Source organism: Rhyacophila brunnea, unplaced genomic scaffold, assembly GCF_057557595.1.
Source record: "Rhyacophila brunnea isolate RB1 unplaced genomic scaffold, BYU_Rbru_1.0 scaffold_12, whole genome shotgun sequence".
Taxonomy (NCBI): Eukaryota; Metazoa; Arthropoda; class Insecta; order Trichoptera; family Rhyacophilidae; genus Rhyacophila; species Rhyacophila brunnea.
Genome location: NW_028232774.1, coordinates 44,427,205 through 44,452,257, shown reverse-complemented (window position 1 = coordinate 44,452,257; position 25,053 = coordinate 44,427,205). Strand labels below are relative to the sequence as shown.

Genomic DNA, 25,053 nt, shown 5'->3' with positions numbered 1-25,053 from the left:
ATATTACTAACTACACTACTGTTTCACCACACTCCTGTCATTGGGCCTCATGGCCTGTTGTAGTGTTAGTACATATTATGTAATGACAAATGCATATTATGATTGAAAGATTATCAAAAAAATATAATTAGCATTGTCTATTAATAACTTTACACTTCTGCGAGGGCCATGATCTCCGCGTCCACCCGTATGTCACGTATCCGAGACTGATGTTTCCATAACGTAACTTGTTAAACGAATGTTCTTAAAATATACATACATTGTGATTGTGTTCACAAAAATAGCTTCTTTTGTATATAAATTAAATAATGGCGTGCGTCTAAGTCGCTCCATAATTATTATTCTGATATTGTTTCGACGATTGAAATTTTCCATTCAGTAAACTTCCCTCATAGTTTCAGATTTTGATAACTAGCTTTTCCAAGTCGGACAGTATTTTTTTTAAGAAACCGTTGAACAAACTAAATACCAAAAAATTTTTTACTAATTTTGAATATATTTTTTTACTGACTAATTAATATTACGTGTGATTTAATTGTTTGTGTATAGAAAATGTGTCAAATGTGTGGATGAATGTTCATTGTTCATTGTCCATTAACTGAATAATAATAATGTATCCTTAGACTTAGGTATCGAACATTCCGATTGAAGAATATTATTTTGTGAATAGTAGAACAGTACACAGTAGGTTTAAGATCATTTTCCAGGTCCAAATGCACGATTATAAATTGTCTATTGAATGAAATTAAATAACCGAATATTCCAGTACCCGCCTATTTTAAACTAATCATTATTTAAACATTCGAGATCATTTATAAATTCACCATAAATCCAAAGTATATAATATAGTGAATATTTTGAATATTGTATTATATAAAATAATTATTTCTCTTTTATTATAAATACGTATTTATGTCCGTCTAATTTCACTTTTTTGTACTATTAGGTTTGAAGTTATGTTGTGAGGTTACATTTAATATATATTGTTAATTATGTTTTAAGTGTTCACAAAAATAAATTTTAATAAGTTTAGTATAAAAGAAGCATTGCAAAATCAAATTGTTATTTTTAAGGAAGATATACGTAAATATTAGGACAATAATATATTTAATGTTTCGATTATCTTACATTACATTATAATAACTTCGCACCTTGGCATCATGAGGAAGAAAATAAAAACCGATACAGATCAAAGGTAATTTCAAAATTAATTATGGTGTAACGAGTTAATAATATTTTGATAACTGATTTATAATCACTCGCCGGGTGCTCTACTCCTACGGTCAAAATTGGAAACCATTCCGAACTATAGAATATTTTATTATCTCCACTATTATTTATGCATATCCAATGAAATAACGTAAACTGAGTTAACAAATAAGCATACATAATATAATACAGGCAGGTCTCGAACCCAGAACTTTTTGACGACACCCCTCCATAGCTGCAATCTAAACGTTTATCGGTGGAACCTACCTCGATAGGTTTTCAGACGGCGATGACATATGTTGTGCTTGTTGTATTTTACAAAATAAATAAAAATGCGGTTGCTAGAATTCGACACCGTGCTCGCTCACAGCTACCGGCGTAGCCTAGCAGAGCCAGAAAGATATATAGGTACCAGACACAAAACAAAATATGTGCAATGATTGTAAAAACGAAAAACTAGATGTCTTTTTATTTATTACTATTATTACAATCGCCCATTATTTTAAATAAAATATTAGCTTATGTTAATTAGATCGCAGATTGAACCAAATCTGTCCACCTGTGATTCTTCATAGTTTTTTTTCTCTCAGTGAAAATTGCATGATTCAATAAACATTTTAGTAACGATACATCTTTTCTCTGTTTTCAAAATGTGCTGATTTTATAGAATTGATTTAAGTATTTTTATATTCCTTGAATTGTTAGGTATACATACAAGATAAAAACTAAGAACTTTTAGCCCACAGTACATAGTATTGTGTGTACAAAACATAAATGTAGGTAATTAAGATTATTCTTTTGAGTTAGTAACATTAAACCTACAATATTCATTCCCGTTATTTATATTGGATGTGTAATAAAAAGTGGCATACATGGGAGTAATTAACTGTCATAATAGTATTTAAATTATTTACAATTGAATGTGATAATTAAAATATGTATAAGTAATTTATATTAATTCTAAGTAGTTATTTTAAACATAATATACATAATAATAATATTATGTATACAACTGCCACATAAAATGTTCTTTAAATATTAATAATAACGTATTTAATAAGAAAACCCCTTGTAAATAGTCAAAATTAGGTTAACTATTAAACGTGTGATAAATAGAAATTTAGCTGATTAGTATCTTTTTAATAAAATAAGCTCTCTACTGTAACTACCTGTAACAATTATATAAATGTACCTACTTACATAAATTATTAATAGTATTGTAATGTCATATAAAGGATTTGTAATTTTTATTATGATCAGGATATAAATGGAATACATGATATGAATAAATGGATAATCTGTTGTGATTTTTTGTTTTATTTCACACATATTTTCTTATCAATCAGTTTTATACAATGTAAAAATAATAATAATTACAAGAATCATAAACATATTATTTAACATTATTAACCAATTTATTATCATCTCTTCACTTCATGACCAAAACATTAATACGTACCCGGAGGCAGGCGTCTACAAACTGTCGTAGACAAAAAAGTAAGTCGGTCAATTCTCAACATTAAAATACGGTTTTGAACAAAAAAAAAAGCTTTTTTCTACTATGGAAGGAAATTATAGAAAATGGCTATCAATATTCAACATGCTTATAGAATTTGAATTTAATAAATTGAAGATTGAAAATTGGTTTGTTGAAGCTTTGAATATTAATACATTGGACGCTCAGCGCGCAACGATTATGTGGCCATTCGATATAATTAGCATGCTATTTAAATGTGGTAATTAAAAAGTAATTATCTAGTCAGCAGTCAATTGGGATATTTTTTTTTAAATCTTAAGTATTTTCAATAATATTTAAAATATGCATTCATTTTTAGGTAGATTTAAAAGTTGACAAATTAATGTTAATGTATCAATAATTATTATTATGTGAGTAATATTTTGCAATAATTAAAACTGATAAATTACATTGCTATTGTTATGTAATTTCAGTTGCTCATTTAGAATAGTCACATTTTGTCAAAAGAAACTTTGATGTACATATTTCACAGGAAAAGAACAGGGGGTGCTCACTTAAATATTTTATGTAAATACTTAAAGGCCTACAACATAACAAGAACTTTTATAACATAAAATAAATTTAATCATTTTTCTGCTGATTCCAACTAGAAGTCGGTTTACAAAACATTATTTATTTAAGTACCTATTTGAATGTGTAAAAATAATTTCTACAATATCCAAAGATATCAATATGGTTTTCCTTTCTAAATGATTAACAGAACATATTATTTTGCCTCTAGGCTACCTGCTAACATGAGTAGAGCACCTACAATAAATTATTTTTCTATACGAAAAATTGAGCAGGTCCAAATAATATGCACCTCTATTCAATTGACTTTTAGCTGACTTATATTTTCAGTGGGTAGGTTATAAATATTTTTATTTCAAAAATATCTTTTTAATAAAAAAAATCTGTCAAAATTATTTGATATTACTTAGATAATATTATCATAAATCAGTAAAATTTCAGAAAAAATAATTGAATGATCTCTACAGACTCCCAGTGACGTCCCGTGGGGGTAGGCAGATTGAGTGTCGCTTTGGGGCGGCAGTTATTCAAAGGCCGGCAAATAGAGGAGAATCATTAGGTATATAAATATGAAGCTACCTAAACTTAGTAATATCGGAAATATCTTTCCATTAAAAAAATCAGCTCACTAGTTGGAAACAAAATATATTAATTAGGTAAGTGCTATAAAATCTTCAACTGGACTTAATTTTTTTGTCAGGTTCGCGATGTCTAGTTTATTTCCGTTGTCCTTGGATGTCACGTTCTTCACAGTCACTGCGAGTTATGGAAGTGTTGAGGTGTATTTTTAAATGTACCATTCTGAAACCGTAGACTCGCAATATTGTCTATTGAAGCAGGGATGGCATTTATATTAGATTTAGTAGTATACCTATATCTTGTTAGTAATGTATCCATTCTACACACTTCTTAGATATTCGAGTCATGAAAGGATATGAAAAGTACCGTATAAAAAAATGTGGCGGCATTTTGTCTAGGGACGTCACTGCAGACTCCCCAACCTTTGTGCACCTGAAGACCGGTAAAAATAGGAGAAATACTACGCAGACTGCTCATGCAGAGATAAAAAATGTTATTTATATAGTACCTATTTAGTTTATCTCATATTATAGCTGATAGCTATATTAAACATAATATTCTGATTGCGAATACAAAAAAATATAACATGACAATTATTCTGTTGTTATAATTGAAAGAATCGGAAACCGATCAGCAAATAAATTTAATATTTTAGGTTTTAAGCCAGGGTTAGTCAACCTTTTTATACCTACCACCCACTTTTGTATCTCCGTTAGTAGTATAATTTTCTAACTGCCCACCGGTTCCACAGTAATGGTGATTTATAAAGTATGGAAGTAACTTTATTTTATAAAATTGATAAACAGAGTTACAGCAAGTTAAAGCATATTATAATAATTACTTACCAAATACTTTATGTCAGACTTTCGCTAAGTTTGGCAGAATAAATCTTTATAAAACAACTTAGGTAGGTACTGTAGTTAAATCTATTGTTTTATTTATACTTGCATACATAGAAGCATGAAGAATTTTATGAAAACATGATGAAAATGTTTTTAAAACCCCTACCGCCCACCATGAAAGCTGGAGTGCCCACTAGTGGGCGGTAGGGACTAGGTTGACTACCCCTGTTTTAAACTGACACTCCCAAATAATGACATTATATTTATAATTACTTTCCAGTGTCAACTGAGATCGGTCAGCAGAAATTCAAAGTTATTCCAAAATTAGAAAATTTCTATATCTTTTTCTTGTACGCGACTACCTCAATGGGCCAATTTTTCTTAAATGCATCCATCTTATTGCTCAGTGTAAAAATATGTGTGGAAACCAGTAGAGAAATATTAGATAGGTAATGCTTGGAATTTTTGAGACAGACATTTTAAAATAGTCACCAACTGTTTGCGGATCGGTATAAAATTTCTGCGGATCTTTACCGGTCCGCGGATCAATGATCGGGAAACACTGCTCTACGCCATTAGTACACGAAAACTATTTATGATGTGTGCTAAATAATATGAAAGATATTGTTAAAAATACCTGAGGATAAATTCTGTGATAAAAGAAAGACATTAGGTATCTATGTGTACATATATCATCGTATGTAATGCCACTGCTATTATATACCTATTTATTACAATATGCATTACTGGATCGAGTAGGAATAGAGAAACCATTGAAAGAGGCAAAAACATAGATCCACATTTCATTGAATGTTTTCAATAAGGGACTAACTACTAGGTACATCTAATGGTGGAATTAAGAAGCATGCAAAAGTAGAAATTACTTAAAAATTGCCACCTTGGATTTTTAAATTAATTATTACATAAGTAGAAAATAATAATTTGTTTAAGTAATTTTATTTAAAAGATGACTCACAATAATTGAAAAAATTGTATTAATTTTGTTTAAATTTGGATATTATTACTTATTTTTTATCAATGAAGCGATAATGAAGTTCTCTCAATAGTATTGGAAACATTTTAACTATTTTGTAAATTTAGGAGACATTGATTTTTGTAGAAAATAATAATTATTATGTGTTTAAATGACATATATTTATACCAAACTGAGCCTCTATATTTTTATATCTACATTTTTAAATATTATGTTTTAGTTTACATTGAGTTCCTATATTATAATTATTCAAAATTATAAAATCTTTCAAAATAATTAATAAACCATTTTTTCTGACGCTAGTCTAATAAAAAGTTGAGTACATATTATAATCCATATTTTATACATCAAATTGTGTTATAATTATATTGTATTTAATTGGATGTCTCGCAATTCTGTCACTAGATGTCACTAGTAACTAATTCAAAGGCGTTGCGGTGATCGCATGCAGCATGCATCCAGGTGATACAGTAGTCTTTAGATTTTAGTCAAGGTGTGAAAGATAATTAATTAACAAACACATAATACAGGTAAGATCCTTCATTGCGGTACATAATTTGTTTATTTTCTTAATTCCAAATATTTTTATATTCAATAGTTCATCAGTTCAATATAGTACGTAGGTACTTAGAATAGCTCCACTCAACATATTATTATTATAAACGTAAACACCTTCCTTCACATCAACAATAATACAACTAATATCTCATACAATATTATTTCAGCCACTAGAACTTATTAACGCTAAAATATATAAATATAATATATTATTTATTTTCTTGCTCTCGACCTCTCGTAAAATACACTTTTATTTCATACATGTTTTCACACACATTTAATGCAACCTCGACCGGCAATATATTGTAATATTAAATCAACATTTAAAAAATAGTGTAAAAATAGTGCTAAATAGACGGCCGTTGAATAATTTTTCCCGGGGTGGCAACACCGCCTGGAATTTTATTCGAACTTCCCGCCATGTCTAACGGGTGGCAGATCCCCGCTGTGGGATCTTTGATCGGGCTTATAACGGGACTATCTTCGGGGCTGGGCGAGTCATTCTCCGATTTGCTGTAGCGCTTGTCTCTGAGCTTTCTGAATTCGTCAAACTTTCTGTTGAGGTCTACGACGGAGGTTGTGGACTTTCTCGGCACCGTTTTAGGAGATTCTGACGATTCTTCTAAGTTTTCCTCGTCGACTTCCTGAAACAGATCGTCGGAAGGATATATATAAAGAAATTGACGATCGAATAGTCCGGAATAAAATATTTTTTTGATTTCATACACAGTACTATGTCAGTAATCAGCTGATGACAGCTCGATTATCCAACAACTACTATAATCCGCCATTATTTTTACTAGTTGAAAGTACAAAATCAAGCTCTATAATTCGCTGGTATTCGTATGTCAAATTCAGTAGTCCGTCGCGTGCCTATGTCAGCTGTCCGCCATCGTATTTAACATAGCTGGGGCATGCAATAACCTACCAGGACAAGCGATAATTTTATCGTGGAAAAAGCTGAAATTTCTGAGGACAATAATAATTGTCAACCGACTGCAGCCCATACAGTCAAATCAGAATATGCGTTAACTGGGATTGATGTTACCATTAAATGGGCAGAGGAAAATAATGCAACCATCAGCACAATCATCATGTTGCATAAATTACGAGATGAACATAATCTTCTAACAATATTCAGGAATAAAATAAACAACACTGAACAACTGGTTGTGTTAGGCGATTTACTGTTTAATATGTATGTAATTTACTAATAAACTTAGTTTATAAATGTGTAATTTAATACATACTTGATTTTGATTATAAATAAAATCGTAAGTTGCTAGTACAAATTTCTCAATAAAAATTATCTTTACGAAATGCCCATTTTAATTTTGACCATATTTTGTACTATAATCCCGCTTTCACTAATTGGACACTTGTCTGGTTTTTGGGGTGACGAATTACTGAGTACTGTTAGTACATACCTACACTACACATTAGGTAATATTTGCAGTTAAAAAACAAGTTGAAAATAAATTTTCAGCGTGAATAATTGCTAAATCTCACTCAAAAAATACAACACTTTGGGCACATTTTCAACCGCATGAGAATTATTTTATGATGTTTGAAAACATTAAGATGTTGTCATCATAAAGAAAAATAAGTAATTTTTTGATGTGTCCAAAAAAAACACAATATCGTCGCTTAAGAAACAACACCGCGGAAGTCAATTAATTAAAATTTTCAGGGGAAACAAAAGGGGTGTTGTTTCTTAAGCGACGATATGTGGATGCATTTTCACTATTGTGTCATTTCTTTGTGAAGGAGGATCCGTATACCAGCAGAGGCACCTAGCGTAAAAATACGAAGCTTACAATTAGAGACATTTTTTTGATAATTCGTACTTCGTATTTTTCCGCTAGGTGCCTCTGGTAGGTAGAAGCATCCCCCTTAGCAAATCTAACCGATCATTTTATTTTTTTGTTTGTCTAATCTCCCTAAGACCGCGCCTGCTTTTTTCACATGATGCAAGAGAGAGAAATATTATTATTTCAAAAGAATTATTAATGGTTTGCCTAAAATTATAGATGTAAAATATTTTGTTACTTGTATTTCTGCGAATGTGACTGGTTGAGTGCGATATCTAGCGGCGTTTCCACGAAGCTTCTTCCGAACAGGGCGTCGGTAAAGTAGAGAGGTTCGTTCGGGGTAAACGGTATCCATCTAGAAACAGACAAATATTTACATTTCACTAGTCTGTAACATTCCAGAGTTAGAGGAAAATAATAAGATTATTTTGTTATATTACACCTTCTTGATTATTGTAATGTTAATTAAAACCCAAAAAAGCTGACTAACCTAATTAATAAGTACCTACATTTTTTACGCCGAATGAGCTAAGTAGACCCTATTATAATAATAAATAATTTATAAAACAAAGTCCACCTGAACTCATCCTCACGTAGGTGCAATATATTAATATCCGAAGCGATTTGGTTCAACAGTGTTATTGTCCGTCCAATCGGCATTACCAATAGCAGCGTAGGTCTACTGGGAGAACAAACAACTGCTTTTCCCAGGTAACTCAAAAATAATAAATAGTATTATCTGTTCTGTGGTTTTTCCCAATTGCTAAGATAGTTATCAGAGACACGCAGGTCAACACTACCTACCGAGAATGGCAGATTTCGCATTTACACCGCGTTTAATTCAGAAAATTATGTAGCCAAATAATATAGATTTCTTCTGGCTTGACTACAGTATATGAACATACCTAAGAAAAAGTCAGTTGGATAAAGCCATGGATAGTATCCATACAGTAAAGGAGTCTCAAGAATGTATTCTGAATCCTCTCCATCATAAAACCGTACCTACTTCAACTGATGCGATGCCCAAACAATACACCCGCTCTGAAGCCTGGTTCGAATTATGTAATTAAAAAGAATTTTGAATAGGTAAGTACTGTAACATCTGAAAAGTACCGGGAAGTACGCAAAACGAATGCCAACATTTATAGTGCCTTTTTACAAATAAATGGTAACCATATGGTCACTAAACGTCAGATTACTGTCAAACGTAATGTCAAGATACTTTACAGATGATATTCCGGGGAGAAGATTGGCATGTATCGAATATTAGAAAGACATAGATAGAAGATTAGAAGAATTAGGCCCGTGAGGCTCTAGCAAACGATAAAAGAAAACATTTAGCTTATCAATATTGAAGTCCAGTGTCCAACCTGACGACAATCATCCAAGGTGATAACTTCTCAGGAGGATTTCAAGTCATCTGCGTTCAACAAACACATAATTTTTAATGACCAATGCAATGTCAGTTAGTGAAAACCAATGGCCCAAGTTTGAACCCCGAGAAACACACAGAAAATGTACTGATAGGGGCCGTACGATGTATGTATCCAGAAAACATTATCCGTAGTATACCAGCTCTCAAGAAAATGCAGGAAAACATCGACGTATCAATCGTTACATTTTCTTCTTACCTATTTATTATTAAAATAATTATTACATCCTTCTTTTTTCTCGATTTTTTTACACATGAATCACATTTTCTGTATTGTTTACATTAATCACACATAAATTGTGTTGTCAATAATTTTACGTAGGTAGGTAATTGTAAATCTCTTCGACTATGGATATATGTAAGTACTCTTGTAAGAATTCTCCATTATTTATATAAAATATAAATTGAAAAATTATTACTTACTTACATTTTTTTTTAAATTTCCAAAAAGAAAAAATATTTCCATTATTGACGAATACTCGTTTCGAATAATTAAATACTAGCTATATGTAGCAGTAGCGAAAGGTGGAGGTAGGCTATTAAGATCCGCCATAAATAGTGCACATTAAACTTTGTTAGTCATACGTATTCGTTTTTATTCAAGCAGGACTACAATATATTACAGCTGATGGTATTAGTTAGTTTTTAAAAATCAATTAAGCCCTGTTTAAACCAACGCGTATTGTTTTTGGTATATTTTGGGTGATACGACAAAATTGTGCACACTTTTTCATTCGTACGTATTTGTTTTCGTTGGATTAAGAATCTGTATTGTTCATTTTTTTAATTCATTAAGCCCTGCCTAAGCCTACCTATAATAAATAAAAAATATTATTCTATCTATAAAATATCCAAAGTTATGTACGATTTAATTGCATAATTTTAGATATTTCATAGATAGACGAGTATTTTTTGACTATTATTTATTACGGCTTGGTTTTGCAGGGTTTAATTGAATTATAAAAAAACTAACCAACACCGTCTGTAAATTGTAATCTTGTTTCAATGAAAACAAATACTTACGTATGACTGACAAAGCTTAGTGTGCACTATTTATGGCTGATCTTAACAGCTTACCTCCACCCTTCGCCACTGATAGGTAGTGTTATCTTTTTCTATTTCTATCACAGATAGTATTTTATATCTAAGCTTTAAAAATAATATACCTATCTCTCTAAAAAATGTAAACTTAATTATGACGTCAAATAATAAAATAAATCTTACAACGAGCCAAAAGAACATTAATTTATCAAACAAATGAAAAGCGATCTTATCTTATAAAAAAAATGTGAATGAATCGCCGGCAAATTTTAAATTTAATATTATTCTTTTGAATGTTTTCTTTTGTTGAAGAAGTTCTGGCATCAATCTTCCGACACGCATCATATAAATATAACCACTCTTGTATCCTAGTATATTATTGTTAAATTTATACGTGGAAATATTAAATTTAATATAGGTCTGCAATATAATGTTTTCATAACATACTACTTAAGGTAAAATGTGAACTCTTAAACATAATTATACAAAGTTTTTATGACTACTTCTTATATTATATAATTTTAAATAATATAATATGACGTTTTTATTATATTATATTATTATGTATTTAATATCCATTAATAATTTGTACGGGTCAGTAGGTACTCAATTACCATACCTACGTCATATAAATATACCAAAGTCTTTATAAACTTCTAAAAATGTGTGTAGGCAGTGGCCCCCATTTTTGTATACAATATTTTTTATCATCCGTGTTCGTGTAGTTTCTGGTCACCAAGGACGTCGAAAGGCATCGGAAGTAAACTAGACATGGCGAACCTGACAAAAAATTACAGTCCTGTTGAACTTTTTAAAGGAGAGTTATTTTCGTCATTATGTACTCAATTTAGGTGGCTATTTCTATATATACCAAATGATTCTCCTCGATTTGCCGCCCTTCGAGTAACTACCGCCCCCAAGCGACGCTCAATATGCCTACCCCCACGGGACGTCACTGATCAGACTGTAATTATGCGTAAATCTGCACGTGTCGTTTCTGGTTACCAAGGATGTTGAAGGACGACGGAAGTAAACTAGACATAGCGAACACGATAAACCAATACAGTTTTATGTTATTATTACATTTTGTTTCCAACCTGAGAGAATCGAAAAATATTTTCGTTATTACTAAGTTAAGATACCTAGCTATTTCTATATATTATATTAAATGTTTGTCCTCGCTTTGCCGCCCTTCGGGGAACTGCCGCCCCCAAGCGACGCTCAATCTGCCTACTCTCACGGGACGTCACTGTCTGTAGGTATATCGATTAGTCTTAAATGCTATGTATTTCTTTAAAAACAAAAATCAAGAGACATCGCATGTCTTTTTATTATGAAAATGTATGTAGTAAGCACTGATATAATACAGAGAATGATAGATCTGTGCTTCGAAAGAAAGTTTATGTCAATAAAAAAATATAACATTATTGTAATGAACATTATCGACCATTTGTAACATAAAATGATTGATATTCATACTCATGAAACCCAAGAATCTCCACTTTATCACTTTCTTACAGAACAGAGTCAAACAGTCACCGACATGTCTGTTTTATTCTTAAATTTTCAAATACGGATTCGATTTTTTTTGTAAACGGAAAGATGACTGTATTGCACAATGATCACGACCATCAGCCATGTGGGAATGTTGTCAACTATCAATACGATTCTTAGCTCAGCGCCACTATATGACAACGATGTGATACCAAACGATATACGCGCTGGAAGTCTCGTATGGCAGGAAGCGCTGGATGAGGCGATTCACCGAGGGAATCCTCCGATGCTGATGTGCAGCGGACTAATGTACTCGATAGTGAGTGACTAGTTTAGATTTTTTAATAAAGATCAGGACACCTAGTCAGTTGACGAATGTCTATTTAAGTAGGAGAAAGCTGCCCCAATATTTATAAAATTTAATTGTTTTACCATTGTGGGAGTTTTACTGGTGTTTTCTTTGGTTTTTGGTTGTGGTATAATTTAAATTTGTTTGGAATCGGTTTCGATTCGATTCGATTCAATTGGTTTACTTTTTTACTTAAGGCTATACTTCAGTTGAGGCATGGTCTTAAAAGATCGTGGCTAGGCGATGCGCGGATTGTGTAAATGACGCGTGCCGAACGAAATATAATTTGTAATAAAAATCCAACATGCGTCCATTTAATGTTATTGTTATATTACTAATAATAATAGTATATTCATTGACATGTTTTCTTTTTTGAGTACATACGTAAAGTTTTTTAGTCATCTTTACACGATTTAAGAATATTTTCATCCGACGCCATGACAAAACAAATCGACGTGCGGACACCTCGCTCCGATTGGCGACTACGCTCTTAAGTAAATAGTAATATTAATTTAATTAATTGTGTTTATTGTAATTTACGTGACACGGGAATTTTTCTTCTAAATTTATGCAATTATCTATTAGCGCCTATTCTGTTCAATGGTAGGTAATTAGATTACAGTGACAACAAATTACCTTTGTAAACATCTAAATATGAAACACGCAAGCAACTGGCATGAGATTTTGAAAATAAATTGCCATATATGTAGAACTTAATGAACACACAAATACGTCGAAGGAGCATAATTATTATTGGCTTCAGCGGTTGACTGCCGGAGCCTGGAATATGAAAACCACATATGGCAAAGCATCTCGCTCGAGATTGGATGGAAATATCTTACATATGCAGATGTACGTCAATTTATTAAATAGCTAGTGACATTTGAATGAGGTACGATTATAAACAATACGTATTATTATGCAGCATCGAGATGGAATACATTTATTTAGATACCTGCTGAATTCAATTAAATTTGTCAAGTCGTAAAAGAAAAATATTATGTTGGGTAGGTATATTATTAAATTTAAAAAAATGTAAAATAAAAAACCGATGGATTAGTAGGTAATGATAAGACAGATTGGTTATTGTACTACATATAACAATTAATACTGTATAGTCACTATACTATAGTGTAAGAGTGTCTAAAATATAATATATAAAGAATAAATGCTACTTTGGCTTGTTAAGACATTTTAAGTCCCGCATACTATCTCGCCGAACTAAAAGCACTCTTTACAAGACACTTGTATAGCCAGTGCTCACCCACGCATCGGAAACCTGGACATTAACTCTGCGAAATGAACGAGCTCTGAACATCTTTGAAAGAAAAATTCTCTTCCGTATATATGGACCGATCAGGGACGGCACCAATTGGAGGAGAAGATATAATGCTGAGCTCTACGGGCTGTACGAAGATTGCAGCGCAGTTCAATCAATTAAGATTGGGAGACTGCGATGGCTAGGTCATGTGCATGGTACGAATGACTATGAACCGGCAAAGAGAGTGATGGCCAGCAATCCAATAAGGTGTAGAAGAAGAGGCAGGCCAAAGATTCGCTGGTTGGATGGAGCTGCCAGTGACTGCCGTATTCTGGGGGTACCGAATTGGAAAGCGGCCACACTGGATAGGGACAGGTGGAGGGAGCTGTTGGAGGAGGTCAGGACCCACACTGGGTTGTAACGCCCCTGATGATGATGAGTGTAAGAGTGGCGAACCTTTTAATTCTGAACAAAACCAAAAAAAATATTTGCAATATTTATTATTTATTTATTTACAAACTGCGCATACACTGAAGAAAGAATATATTATATTAAATAAAAAAGGAAAAACAGAGCACACATAACAATAGTGATAAAATATTAGTCAGGTGAAATATAATAAATCCATATAAATTTAACATTATAAAAAATATAAATTATCATAAAATTAAAAATTGATACAAAATAGAATCAAGTACCTACACAAATTCAGCATATATATTATGAAAAATAAGTTAACTATCTGCACAACAAAACATAAAACAGTTCATTCACTACAGTGCTTGAGTACCTGAACGGAAGTATTGAACATGCCGATAAAAGAAATAGTTGAAAGAGAATGAATCATTTGTATTGAATGAATAGTGAAGATTGGCAATAAAAACACACGTGAAAAGTGTCACAATTATTCATATTTTATATCTATCTAGTGCTCAATAATAGCAGCGAAAGATTAAATAAAATAGAAACAAATTTTCAATTAAGGGCGGACGTGCCCAGCGTAGGTCAAAATAGAGCTTTTATTGCATTTTCAAACCATGATCCTGGACATTTCTTAAACGTTGTAGATAATCTATTTATATAATTTTGAAGCCTTGTTATCCTTTATATTTATTTTAAACATTTGATGACTGCAAAAAGTATTTTTATTACATAAAATAGTGTTCTTTTAAACCTCTCGCTCTAATGTTTTAGAATATAGTCATATTACACTTGAATGGTCAAAAACATAGCTTATAATTAGTATCTTTAGAATTATCTTCAAATGTGTTAATCCTGCCCATTTTTTGAATAATAAAACACCTAACTCTTGTCAAATTTGGGATCACAGAGATTATCAATATAATTTTTTACCGTAAATATTTTACAAAAATAATCTCATCATAAATTATACTAATGGTTTTATAAATGCGTTTAAAAATTAATAAATGTAAAAAATCTTAACACCGCTGCACATTCATGTACTGAAATATGACTATATTCTAAAACATTAGAGCGAGAGGTTTAAAAGAACACTATTTTATGTAATAAAAATACTTTTTGCAGTCGTCAAATGTTTAAAATCAATATAAAGGATAACAAGGCTTTAAAATTATATAAATAGATTATCTACAACATGTAAGGAATGTCCAGGATCGGTTCCTGAAAAAATCCCCCACTACTAAAATCAATGTCGACAGATTTATTTTCAGGGACTAATTTTATATTATTAACTTCACTAAATTGGGCTACAAATATTGAGTAGGTATCGATTTATTCGCCTATTTTCCGTAAAACTTTGATTCCGATAACTAGAGAACTAAATATAAAAGCCACAATGTTTCATCATATTTAGTCGACACTGACAATGCGTAAATAAAATGCCATCATCTATGATGTGATGACGGTATTTACTGTGTGTTTATTAATGTTTTACATTTTTATTCTAAGATCATAAGATCAGAAGATCTAAGAGTGACGATGAAAATGCGACATTCAACGAAGCTTGGCTACCTGCTACAAAAAACTCAGCGGAATCTCAACTTGGTCTGCGCTTTCTTCAACCAAACCGGATTGCAGCGTCCTAACGGAAACACGGAGAAAAAAGAGCTCAACTAACTTCCCCAGATAACAAAATTGTTATGGGATATGAATTGTTATTGTTAATTCTAGCAGTGATAAAATAAAATAATTTTTAATTGAATTACAATAATCCTTCAATCATTTGCAAGTTAAAATTAATTTCAATAATATTTTTCCAGTTTTTAACAGGGAAAAGAATAATATAATATACCTAATATCAACATTTTTTCTATTTATTCTTGCGTTCTTCCCAATCCATGTTGAAAGTACAATTTATTTGTTAAAAAAAAACAATAGAATCAAAAAGTGTAAAGAAATCTGCTCTGAAAAAAACGCATTAGGCTTCAAAGAATTTTGTTGATAGTACAATAATAAATTGAGTTGCCTTGCTGATTTCTAATAAAATCTGTGATGGAAATACTCGTTTGAACAGAACAACGATTTTGAGAATGGTTGTAAAATAACATAATTATATAATACGACCACGAGATTTATATTTTTTATTTTTTACTATATTTTATCGGGTGCATTTAAATAGCCCATGCGCGTAATTTGGCGACCGCATACACGCGTTGAGAATTTCTGATTTAGATATTTTAACAGGAATTTTATAGACATTATACTCGTATTATATTATTATATTTAGGGAATCCAATCCCGAGCCAAAATTCTGATCCCGGGATTTCGGGATTATAATTTGACAATCCCGGGATCCCGGGACTGGTCCCGGGATTGGCATTTTTTCCATTGTTAATATAAATTTTTTATATTTACAAATAACATTGATAAAATCGGTCAAAAATAAATCTAGTATAATTTATACTATTTAAGACATTTATTGTTAATATTGTATACGTTCAATCTTGAAAATACAGAAGTTTAACGAAGTAAATAATATTGTAATTTATATAATAATAATGAATTTAATAGGAGATTGCTGTTTCTGATAGTAAAGACTTAATGAATGGATTAGCGAGATTTAAAATAGTAAAGCAAAATAATCATGGCGTACTTATGGCCTCTCCGCTTCATAAATCTAATAAGTCAGACAAATATTAAACTGCCGTAAAACATATGATATCATGGTGGAATTACTTTGTGAAAAGTGCGAAGCATTGTATTTTTTCCAATCTTTCCATTTTTAATAATTCATGTGAAAAAATAAAATGAATCGGCAACCTACACATGGGTATAAATCAAACTTCATTCAAACTCAGTTTATTTCTAATGTACCTAGCTATTTTTTATTAAAAGTATTTTTTATATTTTCGCTTTTATTTTATTTTCCATAAAAATTGATAAAAAAATCAATCCCGAAATCCCGGGATTATGTTTATCAATCCCGGGATTCATAGGTATCGAAAATAGCTCGGGATCCCGGGATCTCGGGATTCGGGATCCCGGGATTGGAATCCCTAATTATATTGAACAATTTTTATGCATCTCGACAAATTACTTTTACAGCACATTCCTACCTTGTATAAAATAAAATATTATCAAATAAATAATACAAATACACAACCGATAAGTAATCAGACTAATGAAGTTACGATTATGTATACAAGAATTAAATGCAATGCTGCGCGGCTTAAGCGTCGACCTATACCGTCGTGGGTCTCAGGTTCGAATCCTTGGTCTGGCAAGTACAAATATTGTTTTTCAATTTGTGTATGAGTCAGAGTATGGACCTAATAGGTTGATCAAGTGGCTGACATCCATTTCTTGTAAAAACAAAATCTGTTAATACAAACCTCCACTCTGTGGAGGCCCATATGATCCTATTAGTATTGAACATGGTCGAAAGAAAGGCAGATAAATAAAAAAGAAAATAACTTACAAGTATGAAGAAATAGAAAAAAACACAACAAATATAAATTCTACATGTCACTTCAATTGAAAATCTATATTCTAAACATTCTAAAAATAGGATTGAATAAATGTTCGCAACATGGAGAAAGAGGTGGAAAAGAAAGGCGTTTTATATATAAAAATATATAATTATTGGCATCACGTGCTCACGATAATATTATTCTTTCCACAATGTCCGCAGAGCACTTTTCCTTTTGATTAGATTGCCGACCCATTTAGCTGAGTTAAATATAATGTTTCCAGATAAAAAAGAAATCTTGGCCAAAGTATACGAAATTTTCAGCTTACAGCTTAACCTTTCAGGAATGCATTTTTAATAGAAAACTTAGCGGATTTTCAGTGATTCAAACAAATCGTTTAATCTCCACCATAGAGACAACACCAATATAGTGTTGAACAATTAAATTTTATATATCAATTTATAGAATTAGTAAAGATGGAAAAATAAATTATGTATGTACCACCATTCGCATAAGGTGAATATAAAACTGGCACAGATCATAGTTGCTTATTGCTTATACACTAAATCGATATCATGGGCCTCACATCCTGAAGCGGGCCCCCCTACCTATCGCTAAGGATAAATACAGTGTGATGCTCTACAGTAGCGTTTTCCAAATAGTGTACGCGGTAAAATGAATGTATACCTATATTTAGTGCTTTTTTATATATTTTAATCCATTGGAATTATGGAGTTGTCGAGTATCAATACACAATTAAGCATTGTATCGTACAACCACATAATCTTAAATAATAACATCATTGAAGGAAAATAACGCCGCAGGCGAATTTTTTGCTATTAAAGCAAATCTTGTCGACTCGCCACACCGAGCCCCTTCTGAGCCCGGCCCCCCTAGGCTATAGCGCTGTCAGGCCTAAAATACAATTTTATCGAACCAATTCCACTTTTATTAAATATAACTACGTCGCCTCTGAAGGACATTTTCGACTAGTAAATTATATACAACAAACATACATTTATATTGATCAATTTTAAAAGAGACAAAAACATTCACAAATAAAACAAAATATATATTATTACAATCTTTGGTAATTGATATGTTTTAAAAAATTTTGAAAAGTTTTGAAAATTTAATATTAATAATATAATAATTAAAAACCATAATACTAATTTTATTGTTAAAGAAACGATCTAGTTATATTTAATTAAAGTGGATTTAGTATGAGAAATTTTCGTTTTATTTAAATACAATGAATTTCCACGAGGAGTTGACAGTTAATACCATAAAAAATATTAGAAGATCGTGAGTGTTGGATTCTCTTATACGGAATAAACATATTAAAATACTGTAAAAATACTATTAGGATTTGGAAGTACACAAAGGAAATTTATATAATTATATTCTCATCAATTAATAATATTATTACAATATTCGATTATAAGTCGCTTAGTATGAAAAGCCTTTAATAGGATAAAACAACAAAAAAATAATAATTCTTAGGTGCATGTGCTAACATATTATTACGTTGGGGGTTGGGGTACCGAATGTCGTAGGGCCCATGTACACGTATCTAAATGCTGCTTGATACCAAAGAAATATTTATTTTTGCAAATTTAATTAATACGTCATACTTAGTTCATTCAAAAGTTTTTGTGGATTGACGAATTTGTTTTTTGGGAATTGGGGATATAGTTCAAGACGACATGCCATGTTGATAGAGTTGGTATAACAACACGTCGCAACGTGTGCTGGACACCATCAAAGCTGGTGAATACATTTAATAATAATCTGACAAAGAGTTAGCCGCCTTCAGAGGGTGAATTTATACGTCTTGTATGTTTTAGTTTTTTGGCAAGCTGTCTGAAAAATACATGTTGTGAAATAAATCGGGACTACAAACAGTTCGACGCAGTACAATAATAATAATCGCACGTTTTTTCACGAGGCATGTGACAACAGTGACAACTGATAGTGGTATTTTCGCATTTTTTGAGACTTTAAATAGCCGTCGCTTGTTTATGTTTACTGTTTGTGTCATATTGTTTTACTTATGCATGTCATCAATGCAAATTTTCGCGAATTATTTACCAAAAGTATTTTGCATTGGGCAATGACCGGACACTCCTTACTAAAAATAGAATTAAAGAGGTACGTGATATAAATAAAGCGCTCCTATATACAATAATATAATATGTTATGTAGGACGTTTTTCAAGGAATATATTTTTTTTAAATGGCAAAGGGATGTCTAGTTATCTATGAGCATCTCATGTCCCAATATGTTTTTTCTTGTCCACGGTACTAAGATAACTACTGATTCCAAGATAACTACTGATTCGTGTGTATCAATATTTTCTCAAGTATACCAGACATTTTTCATGCGGCTCCAATTTTCCTCTAGCTAGAGTGTATGTAGTCATTATCTCTATGGTCTAAATATCGGTCTCTTTCTCTAAGGCAGTGGTTTCCAAACTTTATGTTACTACGCCTCCCTTTTAAAAAATCTAATCTTCGCGCCTCCCCCCCCCTTTATTTCACTTAATAATACTGACATCTTTTTAAATAGTCAACAATGTACTAATACAAAAATGAAAAAAAAATATTTAAATTACAAGGTTTTACCACTTTTAAAAAAAAAAATTTCATGCGACGAATGTGCTTGTTTATTAGAATAAATCATTTCAACAGTAGTCAATCCAAATAATTTATCATCGTTCTTTGACAAATGGATTTTTATCATGGGCCCCACATCCTTAAGCGGCCCCCTAGGCCAGGATATTTCAGCCATATATTTAAAATATTTAATAGTCCTGAAACCAAGCAGCGCCGCAGCCGATTTTTTTTACTAACGAAATAAAATAATGTGAAAAGTGCATTAGCAAACTAACCAAGAACTTAGGAAATAGATTTTTGTGTCTGGCGTAGAAATCATTTAAAAGTGGAGACATGGCAAACTTATTTTTTTGTAATTTTGATTTCCAAAGCTCCAATTTTTTATGAATGTCTTTATTTTGTCTTTTAAAATCAGTGAATGCATTAGTGGTCGTTGCATTGATTTATTCAGTCAGTTTTTTTAAAACTTCAACCAAATAGACAAGTTTAACAACAAAATTATCGTTTCTAAACAAATTTGCCTCAAATTTCAACATTATGATTTGACCCTTTTATTTCATTTTTTTGAGAGATAGCCAGCGCGCTTCACAATAGTATTGAAGTAATAGGTATTATAAAATTAGTCTCCATATTTTCAGACAGGTTTGCAATCAACCTTTAATATGACATATTTTTTGTGTAGTTTATAAGTAGCAGCCGTTTTATGAATCACGCATTTGCAAACTGCAAACCTGTGGCTACATTAATTGTGTTAAACTTTTCGCGCCTCTCTGCTTGGAAATAGCTGCTCTAAGAGTCTTAGGTATACATTTAGTCTTAAATAACTATTTCTTTTATTCAACCAATAATTCACAAGATTCAAGAATATCCCATTCTTATTATTGAACATACATAATTCTGAAAACACTCGTGAGAAAACATAGCCAATAGAAAAATCATTTTCGAAACAAGTAAGACAGACACTCGGCAGGAATCGAACCTGCTCAGGTTTCAGGCTCAGTGTCTTACTTTTTTCGAAAAAGATTTTTTCTAATGGCTATATTTTCTCATGAGTGTTTTCAGAATTATATACTTATGTTCAATAATTAGAATGGTACGTACTTAGATCTTGTGAATTATTCGTTGAATAAGTGAAATAGTTATTTAAAATTATTAGCATGTTTAAGTAAGTTACAACAGAAAATATTGGAGTGATCCGTGACGTCAGTTAGTAATTAAAAGTAATACTTAAATACTTTAATTTAGAATACAAAAATCGATCGTCTACCGTAACTAAAAATTTGGAGAGCGCTTATGAGCAGGTATTAAAGGCCAATAGTTAAAGTTTGTCGCAATTAAGCATGGAAATCGTAGCATAGTGGTAATGCACAGGGCGCGAAATCCAAGAGACGAAGGTTCGACCCTGCCGAGTGTCTTACTTTTTTCGAAAAAGATTTTTTTCTATTAGCTATATTTTCTCATGATTGTTTTCAGAATGATGTATGTTGAATACATTTAGTCCTAATTTAGACTATTTAGAGTGTTCTTATCGTCTGAAATTATTTCAGCATGATCTGTCTTTAGAGTTATTTGAGACTAACAATATCTTACGATAGTTTGCTGATGAATTATATAATCTAATTTACCGTTCCATTATATCTTGAAAATTCAACAGGCTAACATAAAATACAAGCAAATACACCAAATGATCTACTATCTACGTGTTTTACTGAGATTCGATGAGTTCTGATTATATCTTAGATATCAGCCAAGAAGTCGGTGAAAAAAAATACTCTGTCAATACCTATATAGTAGGTGTTTAAAAATCGGGAGCATCAGTTGTTTGTTCTCCCAAGGTGCAGAACTAACCTGCCATTGGTAATACCAATTGGGAGGGCTATAACTCTGTTCAACTAAATCACTTCGGATATTGGCATATTTCATCAGCGTGAGGATGTATATAAATAGGTGGGCATTGTTTTATAAATACTTAAAATATGATCCGCTTAGCTCATTCGGTGTACTTCCTTGTAAGTATCTAATTTATATATAAGTAAGATTTTTTTGGTATTTACACTTTTCTACTGTTTAATAACTTTTATATAATACGGTTTTAATTATATTTCTTGGTTTCTAAATGTCATGCTGTCAACGTATTAAATTAATAATTTGTAATGCTCACTATATGTAAAAAAAAAAACTTGAATTTGAATAATATTAAAGTTTACAGAGATCAAGACTCTTTTCGGATAAAAGTAAAACAAAGCTTTTTAAAACCCTCATCAGTTGTGAGAAAGCTAGATATATTTAAAAGGATGCTATTAAAAAGGGTCTTCGGAGAAGTATGCAAGGAAGACAGCACGTGGCTAGAAAACTACAACTACGGACTATACACGTTGTATAATGACCTCTCCTCCATTCGTTTTACACATAAAATTGGAGTGAGTCAAGGATAAAAGACACTCGACCACTAATGATGCTCCTCCTCAATGTATCAGAAGGCAATATGAGGCTGTCGAAGGAGACGGTATCCATACAGATAATGTGGTAGCGAGCTTGCGGTACACACAGGGGAGTAGAGACATCTCCTGAAGGTGGTTGAGATCCACATTGGATTTCAGTGTCAATGAGAAATGAATGTAGATGTGAGATATAAAATGTATGATAGTATTAGCATTAATATTTTGTCAGTAGATAGTAAAAATTTAAATAATTAAAGTTTATTTATTTATTTGTTAAACGAAACAAAATATTGTGGACATAACAAATCTAAATTGAAGACGTACGCAACATGAGATTTACATTATAACACATATTACCCTCGCAAGAGAGAAGACGAGAATAAATAAAACAATAATAATAAAAAATAAAAACATACTTAAGAACAATTTTATGCAGAAAAAAATAATTTTGAAAACAAAAAAACATACTATTTTATACAGAAAAATAAAATTTTGAATACAAAATACAAAATACAAAGCACGTCACCGAAAATGTCTACGTCTTTGGGGAGCGCATTGACTAGTCTTGTACCCCTCGCTAATGGTGACTGATAGGCTTGACACGAGGAAACGGTTCCGATCCTAAATAAATCATGGCTGTGACCACGTAGGTAAATTGACAGGCGCATGTAAATTCAAGTTCATTAGGACACCGGGATTGGAAACCATCCCTCGCGATATCAGGCAAAAGTGTTTCAAGAGCAAAAGAGACCTCTGAGATTCAAGAGAGTGAAAAATAAGCATACCTTGTAGAAAGGCAGTCGGAAAATAATCATTTGACGATTTATCTAAAAGTTGATGAAATCTGTGGTATAGGTACTGACGCAGACTAATTTCATTGAAGTAAAAATATTGTTGAAATTGGTTTTCCTGTTTCACAATATACCTACTTACCTGTACAATATTTCTGTGCCGTTGGCATATTACAGTCCCCAAATTAGAGCACAGAAACGGACATATTTACCTCGAAATGGGTTAACGGAGTCAAAATGAAGAGGTAAGTGCAAAGTACGACGCGACGGTGTGAGTGGAGCGAAAAAGCCCGCGCAAATAAAATTCCCTAATGTCACTGTCACTTTTGGCGCGCAACGGGCGAGAGTAACTCAATTCGCTCCATTTTTGCCCATTTCCCGCCAATTTCGGCGAATTTGTCTCCAGGGTTGACACAAAAAAATCAAAATATATTTTTCTATTATTTATACTAATGTTGATATTTGTATACGCCATATCTAACTTAATTTTGAAGAATCTATACCGATATTAATTACTTACTGCATTTGTATTAATACCACATCGAATCCTAAAGAAAATCAAATCGACGTTGCAATAATATAATCGCGAAGAGAGAAACAGCCGTATTTTTCCTGTAACTCCAACACCACATTGTATTGCTCTCCTCCAGAATTCGCATTCAAGAATAGCTGTCCTAGGCAGTTTTTGATACCGAGTATTATAATATGGCCGTGCGCAGCATTATCCATAGACAATATTTTTTGCCACCTTGCTTTTCAGTTGGGAAATGTCAGTTGTTTTAACGTTCATTTGGGCTGGACCAATGGACAATAACTCAATCATTTAATATATTTCATCTGATGTCAAGTGTATTATTTTATTCATTCAAACTAACCATCGACGATGGATCCTAAGGTAACACAGAGAATTATCCGTTTAAGATTACATCATTACGTACAGCGCAGATGACGCAATCGATTCGGTAGAAGATTTAAAACGGAGCCTCGAAATAGTTGAAACTAGTCGTACAACTATTAGCCAACATAACAAAAGCATAAAAAAATCCCTGCAACTAACATCAAAGAGCGCTATAACATATATACTGAAATATATACGTACTTAGATACTTGTACTACAAAAAAATCGTTATTATTATGTATTACACTCATCATTCACAGCGATGTGATAGAGTTCGTTAAAAGCCTCAAATGGAGATGGGCTGGATACATAGCTCGAAAAAGGGACAATCGTTGGACAAATTTAGTCATCCAGTGGTGTCCAAGAGGTATAAAACGTCCGCACGATAGATCTAGAGGCTGCTGGATCGGAATGGATGGAAATGATGCGGAAGTTCGTGGCAACGCAATGCACAGAACCGAAAGAAGTGGAATCAGCTTGGAGTGGCCTTCATCCAGCAATGGATAGATTCAGGCTGATGATGAGGATGATGATGATGATAACACTCAGTATTGTCATTTTCAATAATAATCATTATTTTTATTTGCAGGATGTGATTCTAGGAATATGATACATTCTCTTCTTCTTCGGCCATATCCGCCCTTAGTTGCAGCACATGGACATCACGCTTGGAGGCACCGCGTGGTGTCCATATTATGATACCTACTTTGATATTTTTATTAGGTACATTGGTAGTTGTAACTTATGGTGTTAATTATATTTTTACGTGTAGAGCCTAATAATCAGTGTGTGCCTCGGGCC

The 25,053-nt window shown here is 32.0% G+C and overlaps 1 protein-coding gene across 6 annotated transcripts in view; it reads right to left on the bottom strand.

Moving 5' to 3' along the window:
* Window positions 1-2,508: 2,508 nt before the first annotated feature.
* LOC147078201 (uncharacterized) overlaps window positions 2,509-25,053 on the bottom strand; it is a 73,766-nt gene continuing 51,221 nt past the window's right edge. For all 6 annotated transcript variants that reach the window (XM_085940034.1, XM_085940031.1, XM_085940032.1 and 3 more), the window contains 2 exons: window positions 8,279-8,395; window positions 2,509-6,873 (listed from right to left, as the gene is read on the bottom strand). In XM_085940034.1, the coding sequence (XP_085796160.1) occupies window positions 6,577-6,873; window positions 8,279-8,395 (414 nt within the window). In that variant the 3' untranslated portion in view covers window positions 2,509-6,576. The remainder of the gene's footprint in view (window positions 6,874-8,278; window positions 8,396-25,053) is intronic.